Source organism: Centroberyx gerrardi, chromosome 7, assembly GCF_048128805.1.
Source record: "Centroberyx gerrardi isolate f3 chromosome 7, fCenGer3.hap1.cur.20231027, whole genome shotgun sequence".
Taxonomy (NCBI): domain Eukaryota; kingdom Metazoa; phylum Chordata; class Actinopteri; order Beryciformes; family Berycidae; genus Centroberyx; species Centroberyx gerrardi.
Genome location: NC_136003.1, coordinates 27,522,486 through 27,538,762, shown reverse-complemented (window position 1 = coordinate 27,538,762; position 16,277 = coordinate 27,522,486). Strand labels below are relative to the sequence as shown.

At 41.9% G+C, this 16,277-nt stretch overlaps 1 protein-coding gene across 1 annotated transcript; it reads left to right on the top strand.

Moving 5' to 3' along the window:
• Positions 1-1,607: 1,607 nt before the first annotated feature.
• LOC139909172 (myosin heavy chain, skeletal muscle, adult-like) lies at positions 1,608-15,843 on the top strand. The gene is made up of 38 exons (XM_071896156.2): positions 1,608-1,808; positions 2,005-2,148; positions 2,442-2,598; positions 2,732-2,759; positions 2,839-2,953; positions 3,083-3,175; positions 3,269-3,332; positions 3,430-3,528; positions 3,702-3,805; positions 3,922-4,060; positions 4,725-4,843; positions 4,940-5,089; positions 5,169-5,339; positions 5,518-5,824; positions 5,966-6,033; positions 6,132-6,219; positions 6,304-6,421; positions 6,519-6,642; positions 7,224-7,360; positions 7,718-7,973; positions 8,630-8,872; positions 9,397-9,573; positions 9,740-9,885; positions 10,190-10,280; positions 10,369-10,758; positions 10,890-11,016; positions 11,109-11,227; positions 11,692-11,888; positions 11,976-12,159; positions 12,246-12,411; positions 12,503-12,627; positions 13,359-13,667; positions 13,854-14,057; positions 14,824-14,949; positions 15,069-15,239; positions 15,321-15,425; positions 15,511-15,606; positions 15,700-15,843. The coding sequence occupies exons 1-38, from the start codon at positions 1,608-1,610 to the stop codon at positions 15,841-15,843; spliced, it is 5,802 nt and encodes a 1,933-aa protein (XP_071752257.1).
• Positions 15,844-16,277: the final 434 nt, after the last annotated feature.

Here is a 16,277-nt window from a genome sequence, read left to right as displayed (position 1 = left end):
ATGAAAAAACCAACACAAAGTATTATTGGCAATTAATATTTGACCTGTGTCTGAACTGAGAACACTTCAGTCTCAGGCAGTTCCTGACTGCAGGCACATTACAGTACATCTGATTATTCAAGCTTAGATCACAATTCAATATCAAGATGGTCGACTGTTAACTTCCAGCCATGAGGAAGGACTATCAGGATGAAGAATGGATGCACTGTAAACTCCAAATGGAGAAAGCCATCGCATTCTTGGAGAGAAGATGAAGTGAATGACTAGAACTTAACACTCTTTGCTCTGAGCAAAGCTCCCTATCAACTCAGGCATCACACTGGAGTGACGCACAGTAAACTTGAAGCACATACTTGTGCTATATTGACTTGGGCAATGGAGTCACATTAATAGAAACCCACTCAAAGGATTTTGAATGGATCCGTTAGGCTTTTTTGGATTCATTGTTAACCCTGTTATGTGGAGCGGTCTCTGAAGAGCTGAAACAGAGGCCTGGAGGTTCCTGCTGCTCTGAAGCAGCTGGACTGTGTGTTGATTCTCTGAGATGTAAAGAGTGATTCTGCATAGCAAGCATTTAAATTAACTTGCATGGAATTCAGTTCACTTCAGCCTTCAATTGACCGAAGGCACTTTGGACAATGACTGAGATTTACAGCAACATTGTGGACAATCTTCAGTGGTCTGTACAGGAGATACTTTGATGTTTTACCCTCTAATACTGTATGAAGTATCAAATACCACAGCCAAATTCAGTTTTATGTATTCAGCAATTGCCGAACTCTTTGTAAATGTACCACATCAACACTGAAACCCAATCAGAACTCCATCAGTGATGAATATGAGCAAAAAAAGGCAAGATATTTCATGACACACATTGTAAGAAACAGCTTTTCTTTAATAAATTGGAGTTAATGGAGACAGGTTTCTGTCTGGAACGTGCTAAGTGTTGCCTGTCAACCCCCTGGCTGCTCTCAATACAGACCCAAACAGTGATGTGTAATCAACCCCACTCCCCAGACAGCCAATGCCAGAATTTCAGCAATGCCCTAACAGACCTAATCTTCCCTGATCCCAGAAAATGGGGCTTGCCGTGTCGGGACCCTAAGCCCTCTAAGCCGTCGTCCTTAGCAATCATTGCTTTTTAATGGAGAGGCTGAAGGATTACAATTGAAACCATTTAAAAGTGACACAATACAGCTATACATAGACAGTTCAAAATACAAAATGGACATACTTGACTTTTCCAAGGTGGCATGTAAGCCAGATTTGATCTCTCTCCAAATATAGGAGAAGCCGTCAAGCAGCCGTGAAAAAAGCCCGGCCATCTCTTATAAAAGCTGTCAAAGTCTTGTTAGGTTGAGGTATGTCTGTGGCATACTGTTGAGACGCAAAACAATTAGCGACAGCACAGAGTGGGCAATCGTGTCCGCAGGCTCTGAAACACCCTCTTGAAACTCGTGGGATTCAATCCTCCTGTGGTTGTACTTCTCATTCTGCAGCGCTCAGGTAAGCATAACGCCTTTGCAAGTATAATTGTTCCTGATTTTTTGTTCCAATTTGTTCCAATTTCTGGTTCTGGAATGTCATGTTCAGTGCAGCTGGAGAAAATGGGTGATGCTGAGATGGAAATATTTGGGGTGGCGGCCCCGTACCTCCGCAAGCCGGAGCGGGAGAGGGTCGCAGCACAAAACAAGCATTTTGACGCCAAAACAGCCGTCTATGTGGCCGACCCCAAGCAGGAGTACGTGAAAGGAAAGATCAAGAGTCAAGATGGCTCCAAGGTCACTGTGGAGCATGAGGATGGAAAGGTGGGTGTACTGATACAAGCATTAATCTGTGTTTTTATACAGAGCATCAATTCTTAACTCAGATGCTGTAGCAGTAAGTAGGGAGGTAGATTTTTTTTTTCTCATTGAAAAAGCTTGGACTATTTTGAAGAATGCTGATGTCATACCTCCTATCTTTTTCCTATCTTTCGTCCATTCTTACCTGACGTTGTTCCAGGTTGTGACAGTGCACCAGGATGACATTCGGCCCATGAACCCTCCCAAGTTTGACAAGATCGAGGACATGGCGATGCTGACCCACCTCCACGAACCGGCTGTGCTGTTCAACCTCAAGGAACGCTATGCTGCCTGGATGATCTATGTAAGCACAGACACTCGTCACAGTACACCCTCCATATTTCCATATCACTCAAAACCACAGAAGTGACTTATTCAACTTCACTATTTATATTTGACTAAAAAAGCTATTTCAAGCGTTTAAGCATAAGCCTTTAGATCAAAATGGTTTTAAGATAATGAAAAACATTGAACATTCAGTCAGGTGTGTCCAAACTTTTGACTGTAAATTCATAAATGACACCCCACACAGATCTGATTTACAGTTTCCTCCTGAATTTTCTCATCACAATCTATTCTCTTTCCATTCATCCGTAGACCTATTCTGGTCTCTTCTGTGTGACTGTGAACCCCTACAAGTGGCTTCCGGTCTACAACCCAGAGGTGGTGGCCGGGTACCGGGGGAAGAAACGGCAGGAGGTCCCGCCCCACATCTTCTCCATCTCTGACAACGCTTACCAGTACATGCTCACAGGTACTGTCCCGTCTGGCAGCATGACACAAAGCAATACCTGCCATGCTATTATCAGTGTCTCTTTCTATGTGATTGACTCCTCTCATTAAACTGAAATGTACATATGTCTGATGGATCTGCTCATTTTTAACAGATCGTGAGAACCAGTCCATCCTGATCACGTAAGTATGACTTTATATGCTGTTTAGTAGAAAGTACTGTCAATGTCCATCTCATAATGTTTCATATAATCTTTTGCAGTGGAGAATCCGGTGCTGGGAAGACTGTCAACACAAAGCGTGTTATCCAGTACTTTGCAACAATTGCATCATTTGGAGACTCGAGCAAGAAAGAGCAACCTGGTGGCAGAATGCAGGTTGAGTCCACTAATCATACTTCCCAACAATGTAATGATCAGATACAAGCATAAATCATGTTTTGCAACATCTTTTTTGCAAGCTCATAAGTTTCTATTCTTTAACTCTATCATTTTTTTTTTCCATAGGGGACCCTGGAGGATCAAATCATCCAGGCCAACCCTCTGCTGGAGGCTTTTGGGAATGCCAAGACTGTGAGAAACGACAACTCCTCTCGATTTGTAAGTTCATATCTAATCACAGCAGATTGTATCAGTTGGAATATAACTTGTGTATCTAACTTAAATCATAAACATTTTAAAAAACTCCTCCAGGGAAAATTCATTCGCATTCACTTTGGAACAAAGGGGAAGCTGGCATCAGCTGATATTGAAACTTGTAAGTTTGCTTACATCAACGTTATTGCTATTTCACTGCTATTGAGTTTAAGAATTGCAATAATTTTTATCCCAGTTAATCTCATGTTTATGCTTAGACCTTCTGGAAAAATCCAGGGTGACGTTTCAGCTCCTTGCAGAGAGGAGCTATCACATCTTCTATCAGATCTTGTCAAACAAGAAGCCTGATTTAATCGGTAAATATGCTTTTAACTAAATTCAGATTTGAAGAACTGTGTCCTGAATGTGTTGAATAGATATAAAAGAAAACTATAAACTTAAAACCAAAAGTTGAAATCAATGCTACACTGACACATCCCGCTGCTGACCTGCACAGAGGTATCAATACTTTTTTTGTATTTTGTTTCAGACATGCTACTGATAACCACCAATCCATATGATTACCCGTTCATCAGCCAGGGTGAAATCACTGTGCTGAGCATCAATGACACAGAGGAACTGATGGCCACAGATGTGAGCGCACCTCTTATGGCTTTTAATAAACTTGGGCTAAACATACATGCAGAAGCACAAAGTTAAGCAATCACACAACTAATCACAACGCTTCAACATCTGTCTCCGTTCCAAAGAGCGCCATTGATATCCTGGGTTTTAACGCAGAGGAGAAGTTGGGCATCTACAAGCTGACTGGTGCTGTGATGCATAATGGGAACATGAGGTTCAAACAGAAGCAGCGGGAGGAGCAGGCGGAGCCCGACGGCACCGAGGGTGAGCAGTCTGTTTTAGTCTGAACTGAAACCTTGTTAAGCATCATGGGTGGTAATGGTTGTGAATTTGGCAGTGCATGGCAATTCTGTTTCATATGCTGATGACTCAACAAAATCATCAGCATATCAAACAAAACTGACACTACCAAATTCACAACCATTACCACCCTAAGTGACAAATTCACATTGGACCTAGCCATACGCATCACTAACAATCCTGTACAGTGAATGCACCTTAATGCCATCTGGACGGTGCTTCAAAATGCCTGCAGCAAAAACAAACAGGACTCTGAAATAATGTATTCCCCACAGCATCAAACTAATGAACTCTACCCCCTGACCCTGCACCATGCACGACCCCAACCTGCTGCAGCACCTAGCTTACCTGTATGTTGAAATGTTACACTGTTATTCCTGTTGTGTGGTTCATGTACTGTATGTTCTTTGATGTCTTCATTTATCTCTGTTAAATGCTCTTACATGAAAGGCAAATTCCTGTGAAAGGCTAAATAAATGATGGTTGCTCAGAGAGTTCGCAACATCATGGCTTCACTTTCAATTTGTATCAAATGTCATAAAGACAGTTAAAAACAAGCCTGATATGTGTTATACAAATAAATGGCGATCAATCAGACCTGTCAATGTGTTGTATGTATATCCAACAGTGGCAGACAAAGTCGCCTACCTCATGGGCCTAAACTCTGCCGACTTGCTGAAAGCGCTGTGCTACCCCAGAGTGAAGGTTGGGAACGAGTACGTCACCAAAGGGCAGACTGTCCAGCAGGTACAGTGCGTTTCTGCATCTGAAAACATACAGCAACTTCATCAACACTCCATTTGCAGTATTCCTCATGAAAATTATCTGCTGTATCATTTTCAGGTGAACAACTCCATGGGTGCCCTGTCTAAGGCCGTGTACGAGAAGCTCTTCATGTGGATGGTCACCAGGATCAACCAGCAGCTGGACACCAAACTGCCAAGACAGCATTTCATTGGCGTCCTGGATATTGCAGGGTTTGAGATATTTGAGGTGAATATGGATCACACCTAAATAAAATCAAATGTTTCCCAAAAAAAAGGCACTTTATTGATGAATGAAACGGTTGCAGATGAACAGCCTGGAGCAGCTCTGCATCAACTTCACCAACGAGAAACTGCAACAGTTTTTCAACCACCACATGTTTGTGTTGGAGCAAGAAGAATACAAGAAGGAAGGGATTGAGTGGGAGTTCATTGACTTTGGCATGGACTTGGCAGCCTGCATTGAGCTCATTGAGAAGGTAATACCCCAAGTATTCATATCAACAGTAGATGCATATACATACAAGAGGTGTCTAAACCAAATTAGAAGGACCTGCTTACATGCAAATATTAAAAAAAAGTAAATATTTCCACACAGAATTAATATATACTTGGCACAGAAATGAACAAAACAATGATCCGTTTTTGTTTCTACAGCCAATGGGTATTTTCTCTATTCTTGAAGAGGAGTGCATGTTTCCAAAGGCGACAGACGGCTCTTTCAAGAACAAGCTGTACGACCAACACCTTGGGAAGAACAGCAACTTCCAGAAGCCCAAGCCCTCCAAAGGCAAGGCCGAGGCTCACTTCTCCCTAGTGCACTACGCCGGCACTGTGGACTACAACATCAGCGGCTGGCTGGAGAAAAACAAAGACCCGCTGAACGACACCGTGGTGCAGCTCTACCAAAAAGCTGCCCTGAAGCTGCTGTCTCAGCTGTTTGCCACCTACGCCTCTGCTGAGGGTCAGTTCACTTCACAACATAATTACGAAGACAGCGACTGACAACGCACAGCTTAATCAGAAATATTACAATCAAGATATGTGCTATACTTTACTGACTTGCAGTGTTGAAGGTGATAATGCTTCTCTTCTCTTTCTGTAGCAGCTGATGGAAAGAAAAGTTCCAAGAAAAAGGGCTCCTCTTTCCAGACAGTTTCTGCACTTTTCAGGGTAAAAACCAATACTGAGATCATACCTGAAGGTATTAAGTTAATGTCAAGACTGCTTTCTCTTAATGGGCCGTTGTTTGACATGTTCATCTCCTGCAGGAAAACCTCAACAAACTCATGGCCAACCTCAGGTCCACACATCCGCACTTTGTAAGATGCATTATTCCGAATGAGACCAAGACACCAGGTAAGACATGAGAGGTGTGTGGCATGGTTACTTCAGCTCATTCACTCTGAAGGCTACCTGGCATCATATTTATTGTCCATACAGGGTCCATGGATCACCATCTTGTCCTGCACCAGCTGCGCTGTAACGGCGTGCTGGAGGGAATCAGGATTTGCAGAAAGGGCTTTCCCAGCAGGATTCTCTATGGGGATTTCAAGCAGAGGTAACTCCACACTGGGTTTCTGTTATCTGGGACGATTAGACACAGAAGCAAACATGGAAACTCACTGACGTCTGAATTTAAACTTTCTCCCTGACAGATACAGGATTCTGAATGCCAGTGCAATTCCTGAAGGGCAGTTTATTGACAGCAAAAAGGCTTCAGAGAAGCTGCTCTCCTCCATTGATGTAGACCATGCCCAGTACAAGTTTGGATACACAAAGGTATTTTTTCAGAAACATGACATGAGTATGTATGCGCATGCATGCAGGTGCACTAATTAGAGTTAGACCCGTATATTGGGACGATATTGGCCTTTTATTAAACATTGCATATCAGCCAGCCGATGTCATCCACATCCAATTTGATGGAGGTTCCTCCCTGACCACTGCTACGTAATTTAACTGTTCAGTCATTTTTCTGGTACATGAATTCTTCATTTAAAGGCCTAATGTATCCCTGAGTTTCCTCTACCATTGAATAGATGCAGTGGGTCACCCTGCCTTAAAGAGCTGCTAACCCTAAAATAATTTCATTAGTCTGGGTTTTAGTGTCACATGAATCCTTGTAATTTATTGACATGTAAATGGTCAAATTTAAAGATATTGAATATTGGCACAAAATGTGACTCCAACCAAAAAATCGGCATCCATATTGTCCTTCAGGACCCCCATATTGGTCCCTAGTACCAATCTATCTTTAAATGGATAAGAAAGATTGGGGTAATAGTTTCCAATTCGCACCAAGTGACCCAAACGATATGAAATGCAGTTCCACTGAAATTCACTGTCTTTGCAACATGTAGGTGTTCTTCAAGGCCGGCCTCCTGGGTCTTCTGGAGGAGATGAGGGACGAGCGCCTGGCAGTGCTGATGACTCGCATCCAGGCTGTTTCCAGAGGTTACGTCACCAGGCTGAGGTTCAAGGAAATGTCAAAGAAAAGGTCTCCGAAAGCATCATTTCTGTCAAATATTTGTAATCAAAGTTTAATGCAGGGTTCTCAATGGCCAAGGGATTTCATGAATATCATAGAGATGTGTATTCCAGGGGAAAGTCAGGGAATTTGCTAAATTCTCTGGGGACATCAGGGAATATCGTTATCGTTATCGTTATATAATTTTGACTGTTCACTCCTTTAGAAAAACAACATTAACAAACCAGGAAGGAATAACATTTTTAGGTCATTGAAATGCTTTGATTTAGTTATGGAAAATCATGGAAAAGTCATGGAATTTTACATCAGGGCCGCAGTGGGAAACCTGTTAATGAGTCTCCATTGTTTTGCTTCACCACTCTTTAGGGAATCCATTTTCGTCATCCAATACAACATCCGTTCATTCATGAATGTGAAGAACTGGCCTTGGATGAGACTTTACTTCAAGATAAAGCCGCTGCTACGAAGTGCGGAGGCCGAAAAGGAAATGCAGAACATGAAAGAGGAGTTTGCACGACTGAAAGAAGAGTTTGCAAAGTCTGAGGCCAGGAGGAAGGAGCTGGAGGAGAAAATGGTGATGCTTGTTCAGGAGAAAAATGACCTTTATCTTCAAATCCAAGCGGTACGTGAACACTCAGAGCAGAGTGGTACTAGTGGTTTGTTTATATTGATTACATTTTGTCAGATAAGAGATCAGGGGAAAAGAGGCAAATGATTTTTCATTCAAAATCAATAATAAGATAAGATAAGAGGAAACTTTAATTATGCCTGTGGGGAATTGGGTTGTTGCAGCAGCAAAATAGTAATAGATACAGCAAAGTAAAATAGGATATGAACAAGAGTAGGGCAAACGGAGGATATTAAAATGCAATCGACAATTACAACAGGTGAATTAATATTAATTAGAAATATATGACTGAAAAGTATAAAAATATATGAATGTAGGGTGTGCAAACTAACAAGAGTCAACATGAATGAGAAATATGTGCAATATGAAAATATACAAAAGTATTAAACTTTAATGAATTACATCTTATATACATACAGCAGAATATGTGTTGTATTTGCATTAGTGGGTCTACAGAAGGCCATACATATGAAACCTAATAATAATAATAACAGAAAGAGGAAAAAGAGTGAGAATAAGAACAATGATTACTATATTTGGATATAGTTGTCAACAGTAACAGTCCACCACCCCAATATATTTATATAATGCATTACTGCACCATTATTATGATGGTTCCCTCATGTTTATACTCTTTTCTGCGTCAACAGGAGAGGGAGAACCTCTGCGATGCCGAGGAGAGGTGCGAAGGCTTGATAAAGAGCAAGATTCACCTCGAGGCCAAAGTCAAAGAATTCTCCGAGAGGATTGAGGAAGAGGAGGAGATCAACGCAGAAATCACCGCTAAGAAGAGGAAGCTGGAGGACGAATGTTCGGAGCTCAAAAGGGACATAGACGACCTGGAGCTCACCATCGCCAAAGTGGAGAAGGAGAAGTATGCCACAGAGAACAAGGTAGATCGTTTTAGTCATGTCTTCAGGTATCACACGGCACCATAAAGACGCCAATCTATAAACCAGTTCATGCAGAGGAACACAAGTGAAATTCTACTGCAGCTTTCGACCCTAACGAATCCAAAGGGAACCATACAGAGTTATGGATTATAGGGTAGTTATGTTCATGATGTTCGTGCTTTAAAGTGATGTTGAACTTTGGTAGTACCTTGGGTTGTGTAACTTCCTGGACATGATATAACCCCCAAATCTGTGATTCTCTGTTATCTGTTGCTCCGGTAGAGACAACTGGAGAATTGCATTTTTTTTCTCTCTCCATTCACTGTCGTTGTATGGAGGAACAGTCTGAAAATCACGGTTCTAGCACATAAAGGAACGTGAACAAAGCAGACTCTGACAATATATATAAAAAAACTCTTTAATTTAATTAGATAATTTAAATAATTTAAATAAATACATTTAATTTATCTTGTTGATAAAGAATATAAATGCAAAACCCCCAAAAATCTTGTTTCTTTCCTCAGGTGAAGAACTTGATAGAGGAGGTAACCACTCTGGAGGAAAATCTAATGAAGTCCTCAAAGGAGATAAAGGCTTTGCAAGAGGTGCATCAGCAGACTTTGGATGACCTCCAGGCCGAAGAGGACAAAGTTAACTCTCTAACGAAGATTAAGATCAAGTTGGAACAACAGGTCGATGATGTGAGTATCTCAAGTCAAGCTGATCCTCCAACAGTTAGATGGTCACGGATGATCATCATGATATGATCTCAAACTTCTTGTGTGGGATATAATGTCTCGTGAAACACCTTTTGCACAATTGTCCTATGTTTACTAATTGATATTGACAAAAGTTGATCTCTTCCAGCTGGAGGGCTCACTAGAGCAGGAGAAGAAGGTGCGTGCAGATTTAGAGAGATCCAGGAGAAAACTCGAGGGGGATCTGAAGCTGTCCCAAGAAACCATCATGGACCTGGAGAACGAAAGACAACAAATGGAAGAGAGATTGAAAAAGTAAATAGTAAATTTCTTCTTCAATGCCAGTAACCCTTATGGGTAAAATTTTAAGTCTACATACAATTAGGCCTTACAGTGAAGATTAAATAATGGAAATCTTTTAGACAACATTGAGGTTTGCTCCACAACTTGATTTGCATAAATTTCTAAGTCACAATAAGACCTAAACTCTGCGCTCTTTGCTCAAGCAACTGAAGTGTAAAAAACAGCGCAAATTGCCCTTGCAATGCAATCTTAGTGAATCTGGACCAGAGCAAAAGTTATGTATTCTGACTTGTAAAATGCTTAACTCTCTTTTCAGAAAGGACTTTGAACTCAGCAACCTGCAGTGCAGAATTGATGACGAGCAAGCACTCAGCACTCAACTTCAAAAGAAAATAAAAGAGCTTCAGGTATATGAATTATAACCACAGGGCAGAAGTATTTCGATACATTTTGTTTTTCCAATATCTTAATAATACACATCAAATTTTGCTGTAGGCTCGCATTGAGGAGCTAGAAGAAGAAATGGAAGCTGAGCGCACCGCCCGGGCCAAAGTAGAGAAGCAGAGGTCCGATCTCTCCAGGGAGCTGGAGGAGATCAGTGAGCGGCTGGAGGAGGCCGGAGGAGCCACCGCCGCTCAGGTCGAGATGAACAAGAAGCGAGAAGCCGAGTTCCACAGGCTTCGCCGCGATCTTGAAGAGTCGACCCTGCAGCACGAGTCCATCACTGCCGCGCTACGCAAGAAACAGGCGGACAGCGTCGCCGAGCTGAGTGAGCAAATAGACAATCTTCAAAGAGTCAAGCAGAAGCTTGAGAAAGAGAAGAGTGAATTCAAGATGGAAATTGATGACATGGCCAGCAATGTAGAGAGTGTTCTGAAAACCAAGGTAAAAGACCGAAGTCTAACAATTTCTTCTTTCCACAACAGTAGTCACTACAATCTTTTCTAATGTTTCTCATGGCAATTTTCTGTACATTAGTTCATCTGGCTCATCCTAACTCATAATCAATATTTCAGGCTAATCTGGAGAAACTGTGCAGGAGCCTTGAAGACCAAAGCAATGAATACAAGACCAAGGCAGATGAAGCCCAGAAGTCTCTGAGTGATTATACTGCACTCAATGCTCGTCTACAAACAGAAAATGGTAGGTTTTTGATAGGGAAAAAAGGGAAATAAAAGAAAGCTTAAGATGAACAGTTTCAGATTCGAGTGTGTACCTTTGTATCTTCTGAACAGGTGAACTGTCACGACAGCTGGAAGAGAGAGAGTCTGCTCTTTCCCAGCTGAACAGAGTGAAATCTGTGGGGAGTCAACAAATCGAAGAGCTGAAGAGACTTTTGGATGAGGAAATTAAGGTCTGAAAAATAAACAGAAAACATTTCTAATATACTATGCCATCACAGCTATGATTTAAAGCTGCACTAGACAGCTTTGCACAGTGGCAGCCCCAAATCACAGTGAGAGGTAACTGTTTGAAATTTTGCGGACTTCAAAACCCAGAAATCATGTAAGGTGACATCAATAAACCACACACAGCACGCTCATGTTTACCAAGGAAACCAAAGAGACGAGAGAGGAAAAGATCTAATGTTGGTGAGTCCAGCTTTCTCTGGACGGAGTTTCCATACTCCATACTACACCAGAATTTAATTTGGGCAAACAGAGAGAATATATGGAGTCTCAGTTTGTGGGGATGGGACGCTCTTCTCTACTGCAGCCCCACTTAGGTAGATAGGTGTATTTTTTTACATAAAAATATTTTCTAGACAGTTTTAAGTAATTCTATACACCTTTACATATATATTGTTGCTTTTTTCAGGCAAAAAATGCCCTGGCCCATGGTTTGCAATCAGCTCGCCACGACTGTGAGCTGTTGAGAGAGCAGTATGAGGAGGAACAGGAGGCCAAAGCTGAGCTGCAGCGCTGCATGTCCAAGGCCAACAGCGAGGTGGCTCAGTGGAGAACCAAGTACGAGACGGACGCCATCCAGCGCACCGAGGAGCTTGAGGAGGCCAAGTAAGAATTATACCGTATATTGCCATCACAGCAAATATGCTCTGATAGGTTCTCATACTAATAATAAAAAACATTGTTGATTCAAAGGAAGAAGCTGGCCCAGCGGCTGCAGGAATCTGAGGAGATGACAGAGGCAGGAAACGCCAAATGTGCATCGCTGGAGAAAACCAAGCAGAGGCTGCAGGCCGAGGTGGAGGACCTCATGGTGGAGCTGGAAAGGTCTAATGCCGCCAACGCCACCTTGGACAAGAAACAGAGGAACTTTGACAAGGTATTTCTTTCACTGGGGCTTATTTGATTTTCAGCAAATATCTCAGTTTTTGCACTGATTACACACGCTGGTTGCTTCCACGTTAGGTTCTTGCTGAGTGGAAACAGAAGTACGAGGAGAGTCAGTCGGACTTGGAAGTCTCTCAGAGGGAGTCCAGGGCGCTGAGCACAGAACTCTTCAAGCTGAAAAACTCCTATGAAGAGGCTCTGGATCACCTGGAGAACATGAAAAGAGAGAATAAGAATCTTCAACGTAAGGGTTTTGCTGGAAACAACTCATTATTTTGGTGTTGAAAATGTGTTTTATGTATAAAGAACAGGGTTTTCTTTTTGTCCATTTTCAGAGGAAATAACAGATATCACTGACCAAGTAGGAGAATCTGCTAAAACTATCCATGAACTGGAGAAAGCTGCGAAGCAAGCTGAGCAGGACAAGAGGGACACCCAGGCAGCTCTCGAGGAAGCTGAGGTTTGTAGTAAGACATTCCCCTCGTCACCGTGCAATTAAAATAATTACCACATCCTCAAGGGTTAAAGGTTAAATGTGTAATATTTCTGCTTTACTGAAGCATAATATGACTAGTAAATATCAGCAGAGTTTGCTGAATGGTTGTGAGTGAAACAAAGTGAACAGAGATTTCTGCATTCAAAAACAAAGGAGCGGGTGTGTTTTTGTTATTGTTTGAAGGCCCTCCAACCACACCAAGGTCCATTCAAAAATTGGCAATTTGTTTTTGCCTTGCTTATCGGCAAAAAACACACATCGGAAAATATAATTTGAGACTTTATTACTAATCTGTAGGGTGTTCTGGTAAATTCGGCATGTATATAATGCTCCAAACAGCTTGAATTTTAACGGACCGGCCCTTTATATGCCGGGGAAGTGGTGTTACTTCACACACAAAATAGCGACTCCTTACCTTCCATGTGTTCCAAAAATCCACAGAGGAACAGGAATCGTGGTGATGTCAGGATCCTAATCACAGCAAGTGTCTATCGAACAAAAAGCATGCGGTAAAACTCGGTAAAACATGAGAGAAGGTTCATTGTTGTTGATACTGAAACAGTCCAAGCTGCCCACCATGATGACGGTCTCGCTCTATGGAGGGCAGAGTGTTGTTGCTATGACAACGCTGAACGATAGAGGCCAGCACTGGACCAGAAATTACACATTAGACCCTTTAATTTCTCTTCCTGCAGTCTTCCCTGGAACACGAAGAGGCCAAGATGCTGCACCTGCAACTGGAGCTGAACCAGATCAAGTCAGAAGTGGACAGGAAGGTGGCCGAGAAAGATGAAGAAATCGACCAGCTCAAGAGGAATCACCAGAGGACGGTGGACACGCTGCAGGGCGCTCTGGACGCCGAGACCCGCAGCAGGAACGATGCCGTCCGCATGAAGAAAAAGATGGAGGGGGATCTGAACGAGATGGAGATTCAGCTGGGTCACGCCAACCGCCAGGCGGCCGAGGCGACCAAACAGCTCCGAAACCTGCAGTGTCAGCTCAAGGTTTGTGTGAACTATTTCCCTGTCCATTTCTAAACCTTGACACCACTAGTCATATAAATGTCTGCAGAAGGGTTAGAAACAAACAGAACAAAATATCTTCAATCTAAAGAATATCAGTATCTGTATTGACATTAAAAAACCCATATCGGTCTTCAGGCTTGAAATTCTGCGACTTTTCTGCCCCAGGACACCCAGGTCCATCTGGATGAAGCCCTCCACAGTCAGGAGGACTTGAAGGAGCAACTGGCCATCGTAGACCGCCGCAACAACCTGATAATGGCCGAGATCGAGGAGATGAGAGCAGCGCTGGAGCAATCTGAGAGGAGCCGCAAGCTGGCCGAGCAGGAACTGGTCGAAGTCAGCGAGAGGATCCAGCTGCTGCACTCTCAGGTTAGGAACCACAATAGACAAGACAAGACAAAACAAAATAATACAAGACAATACAAGACAAAGATAATGCACAGAAAACCGACACAAGTTATCACAAGTTAATTTGATTAGAAATCAACAAAATCTACCAGATTTCGTGACTGCAGAGTGATATGATTACATGTGAAACAGTTAGTCAGTCAGTCAGAAATAACAGACCTCAGAATGCATTCACTGGCCAATCAGAATTGAGTATTCAACAAAGCTGTGTGATAACATGAGATAGCATCAGATAACATGAGGTCACATCAGATAAAACTTTATTGACTCCCTATGTGTAAACTGGGTCACTGCAGCAGCAAAAGTAATAGGATACAGCATGAGGAAAAAAGAATATAAATTAAAAAATAGACTATAAATGATAGAAGCAATAAAATCGATAAGAACAATTAAAAAATAAAGCTGACAATTTCAATACTTGTTAAGTAGACTGTAAGAGTGCTATGGGACAGTATGGGAAAGAGTATGGATTACTTACATGTGTATTGAATATATATAGGTTTACTTACAGTTGATATAGATGTTACTTCCAGTATGGATTGCAGGAATCTAGATTACCAAATATGAAATATGTTCTATATATATCTTCATATATGTAAGTACAGATAAACACAACATCAGGCTTACAAAATAAATATAAAAAAGATATCAATAGTTGGCTTTTGATCCAAACCACACACACTTTTAATGAATGTGTCAAGCTTATTTCTCCATATCTACTGACCAGAACGCCAGCCTCCTAACCACTAAAAAGAAGATGGAGTCTGACATCGCTCAGCTACAATCAGAGATGGAGGACACTGTCCAGGAAGCAAGGAACGCAGATGAGAAGGCCAAAAAAGCCATCATGGATGTAAGTCTCCCCCGATCCCAGTCTATTGGAATTTGTCACTGTCATGGAAAACAGTCTGACTTTGAGGTCAGTCGTGTAGCGTAAAGCAAATTTCACAGCGAGTTCGTATTTCCACATAGGCTGCCATGATGGCCGAGGAGCTGAAGAAGGAGCAGGACACCAGCGCTCACCTGGAGAGGATGAAGAAGAACCTGGAGGCCACAGTGAAGGACCTGCAGCAACGTCTGGATGAAGCCGAGCAGATCGCTCTGAAAGGTGGAAAGAAAGAGCTTCAGAAACTGGAAGCCAGGGTATGAATCAGCAGGAAAGAAATTCATTCAAAAAAAAAAAATTGAATGTAAAGAAAAATTTTAACTAACTGTATTTTTCAGGTCCGCGAGTTGGAAAATGAATTGGAGGCAGAACAGAAACGAAGTGGGGAGGCCATGAAAGGCGTGCGGAAATATGAGAGGAAAATTAAAGAGCTGACTTATCAGGTGAGTTGAGATTTGGCTGCTTGATGCTGAATATATAGGAAATAGGCGATATGAGCTGTGAGAGTAATGAGCGGAACGTTTTTAGGGTGAGGAGGAGAAGAAGAACGTGGCGAGACTCCAGGATCTGGTCAACAAACTGCAGCTGAAAGTGAAAGCGTATAAGCGGCAGTGTGAGGAGGCGGTGAGTGATAACAACTGATTCCTTCCTACCCTCCTTTCCTTAATTCCTTCCCGTAACAATCTAACTGAACTCACTGCTTTATGTGACACACAGGAGGAACAAACCAGCATCCACTTGGCTAAATTTCGGAAGGTGCAACATGAGCTGGAGGAAGCGGAGGAACGAGCTGATATTGCAGAATCTCAAGTGAATAAATTACGGGCGAAGAGCCGTGATGTTGGTGGAAAAGGAGAATAGAAATCTGCATTGCGGTCTGTGCTGTTCCAATCCACCTGGTTAGAGAGAGAAGCATTCAGTGACGTACTGCAGGATTTACACACAAATATCAATCATTCTGTCAGTTTTGGCAATTTCATCTGATCATGAGATGCAAGTGGAGTAAATCATAGATAAGGTGTGTAATAATGCTAATAACTGATAACTGATAATGTAATAAGTGTCGGATGATGTGATAACATGTCAAAATGTAATAAAACATCCCTCTGAATGGCTTGAAAATATAATAAAACATGTTAATGTAATAAATCAATCACATTGTTACATTAACCAGTGATTACTACTTCAAAAGGGGTGTAACATATTCTTAACTGATGATGTAATACTAACATTAACATTATTACGTTGTTTTTTCTTCTGATTCTTCATGGATTATATACATTATTATTATAGTG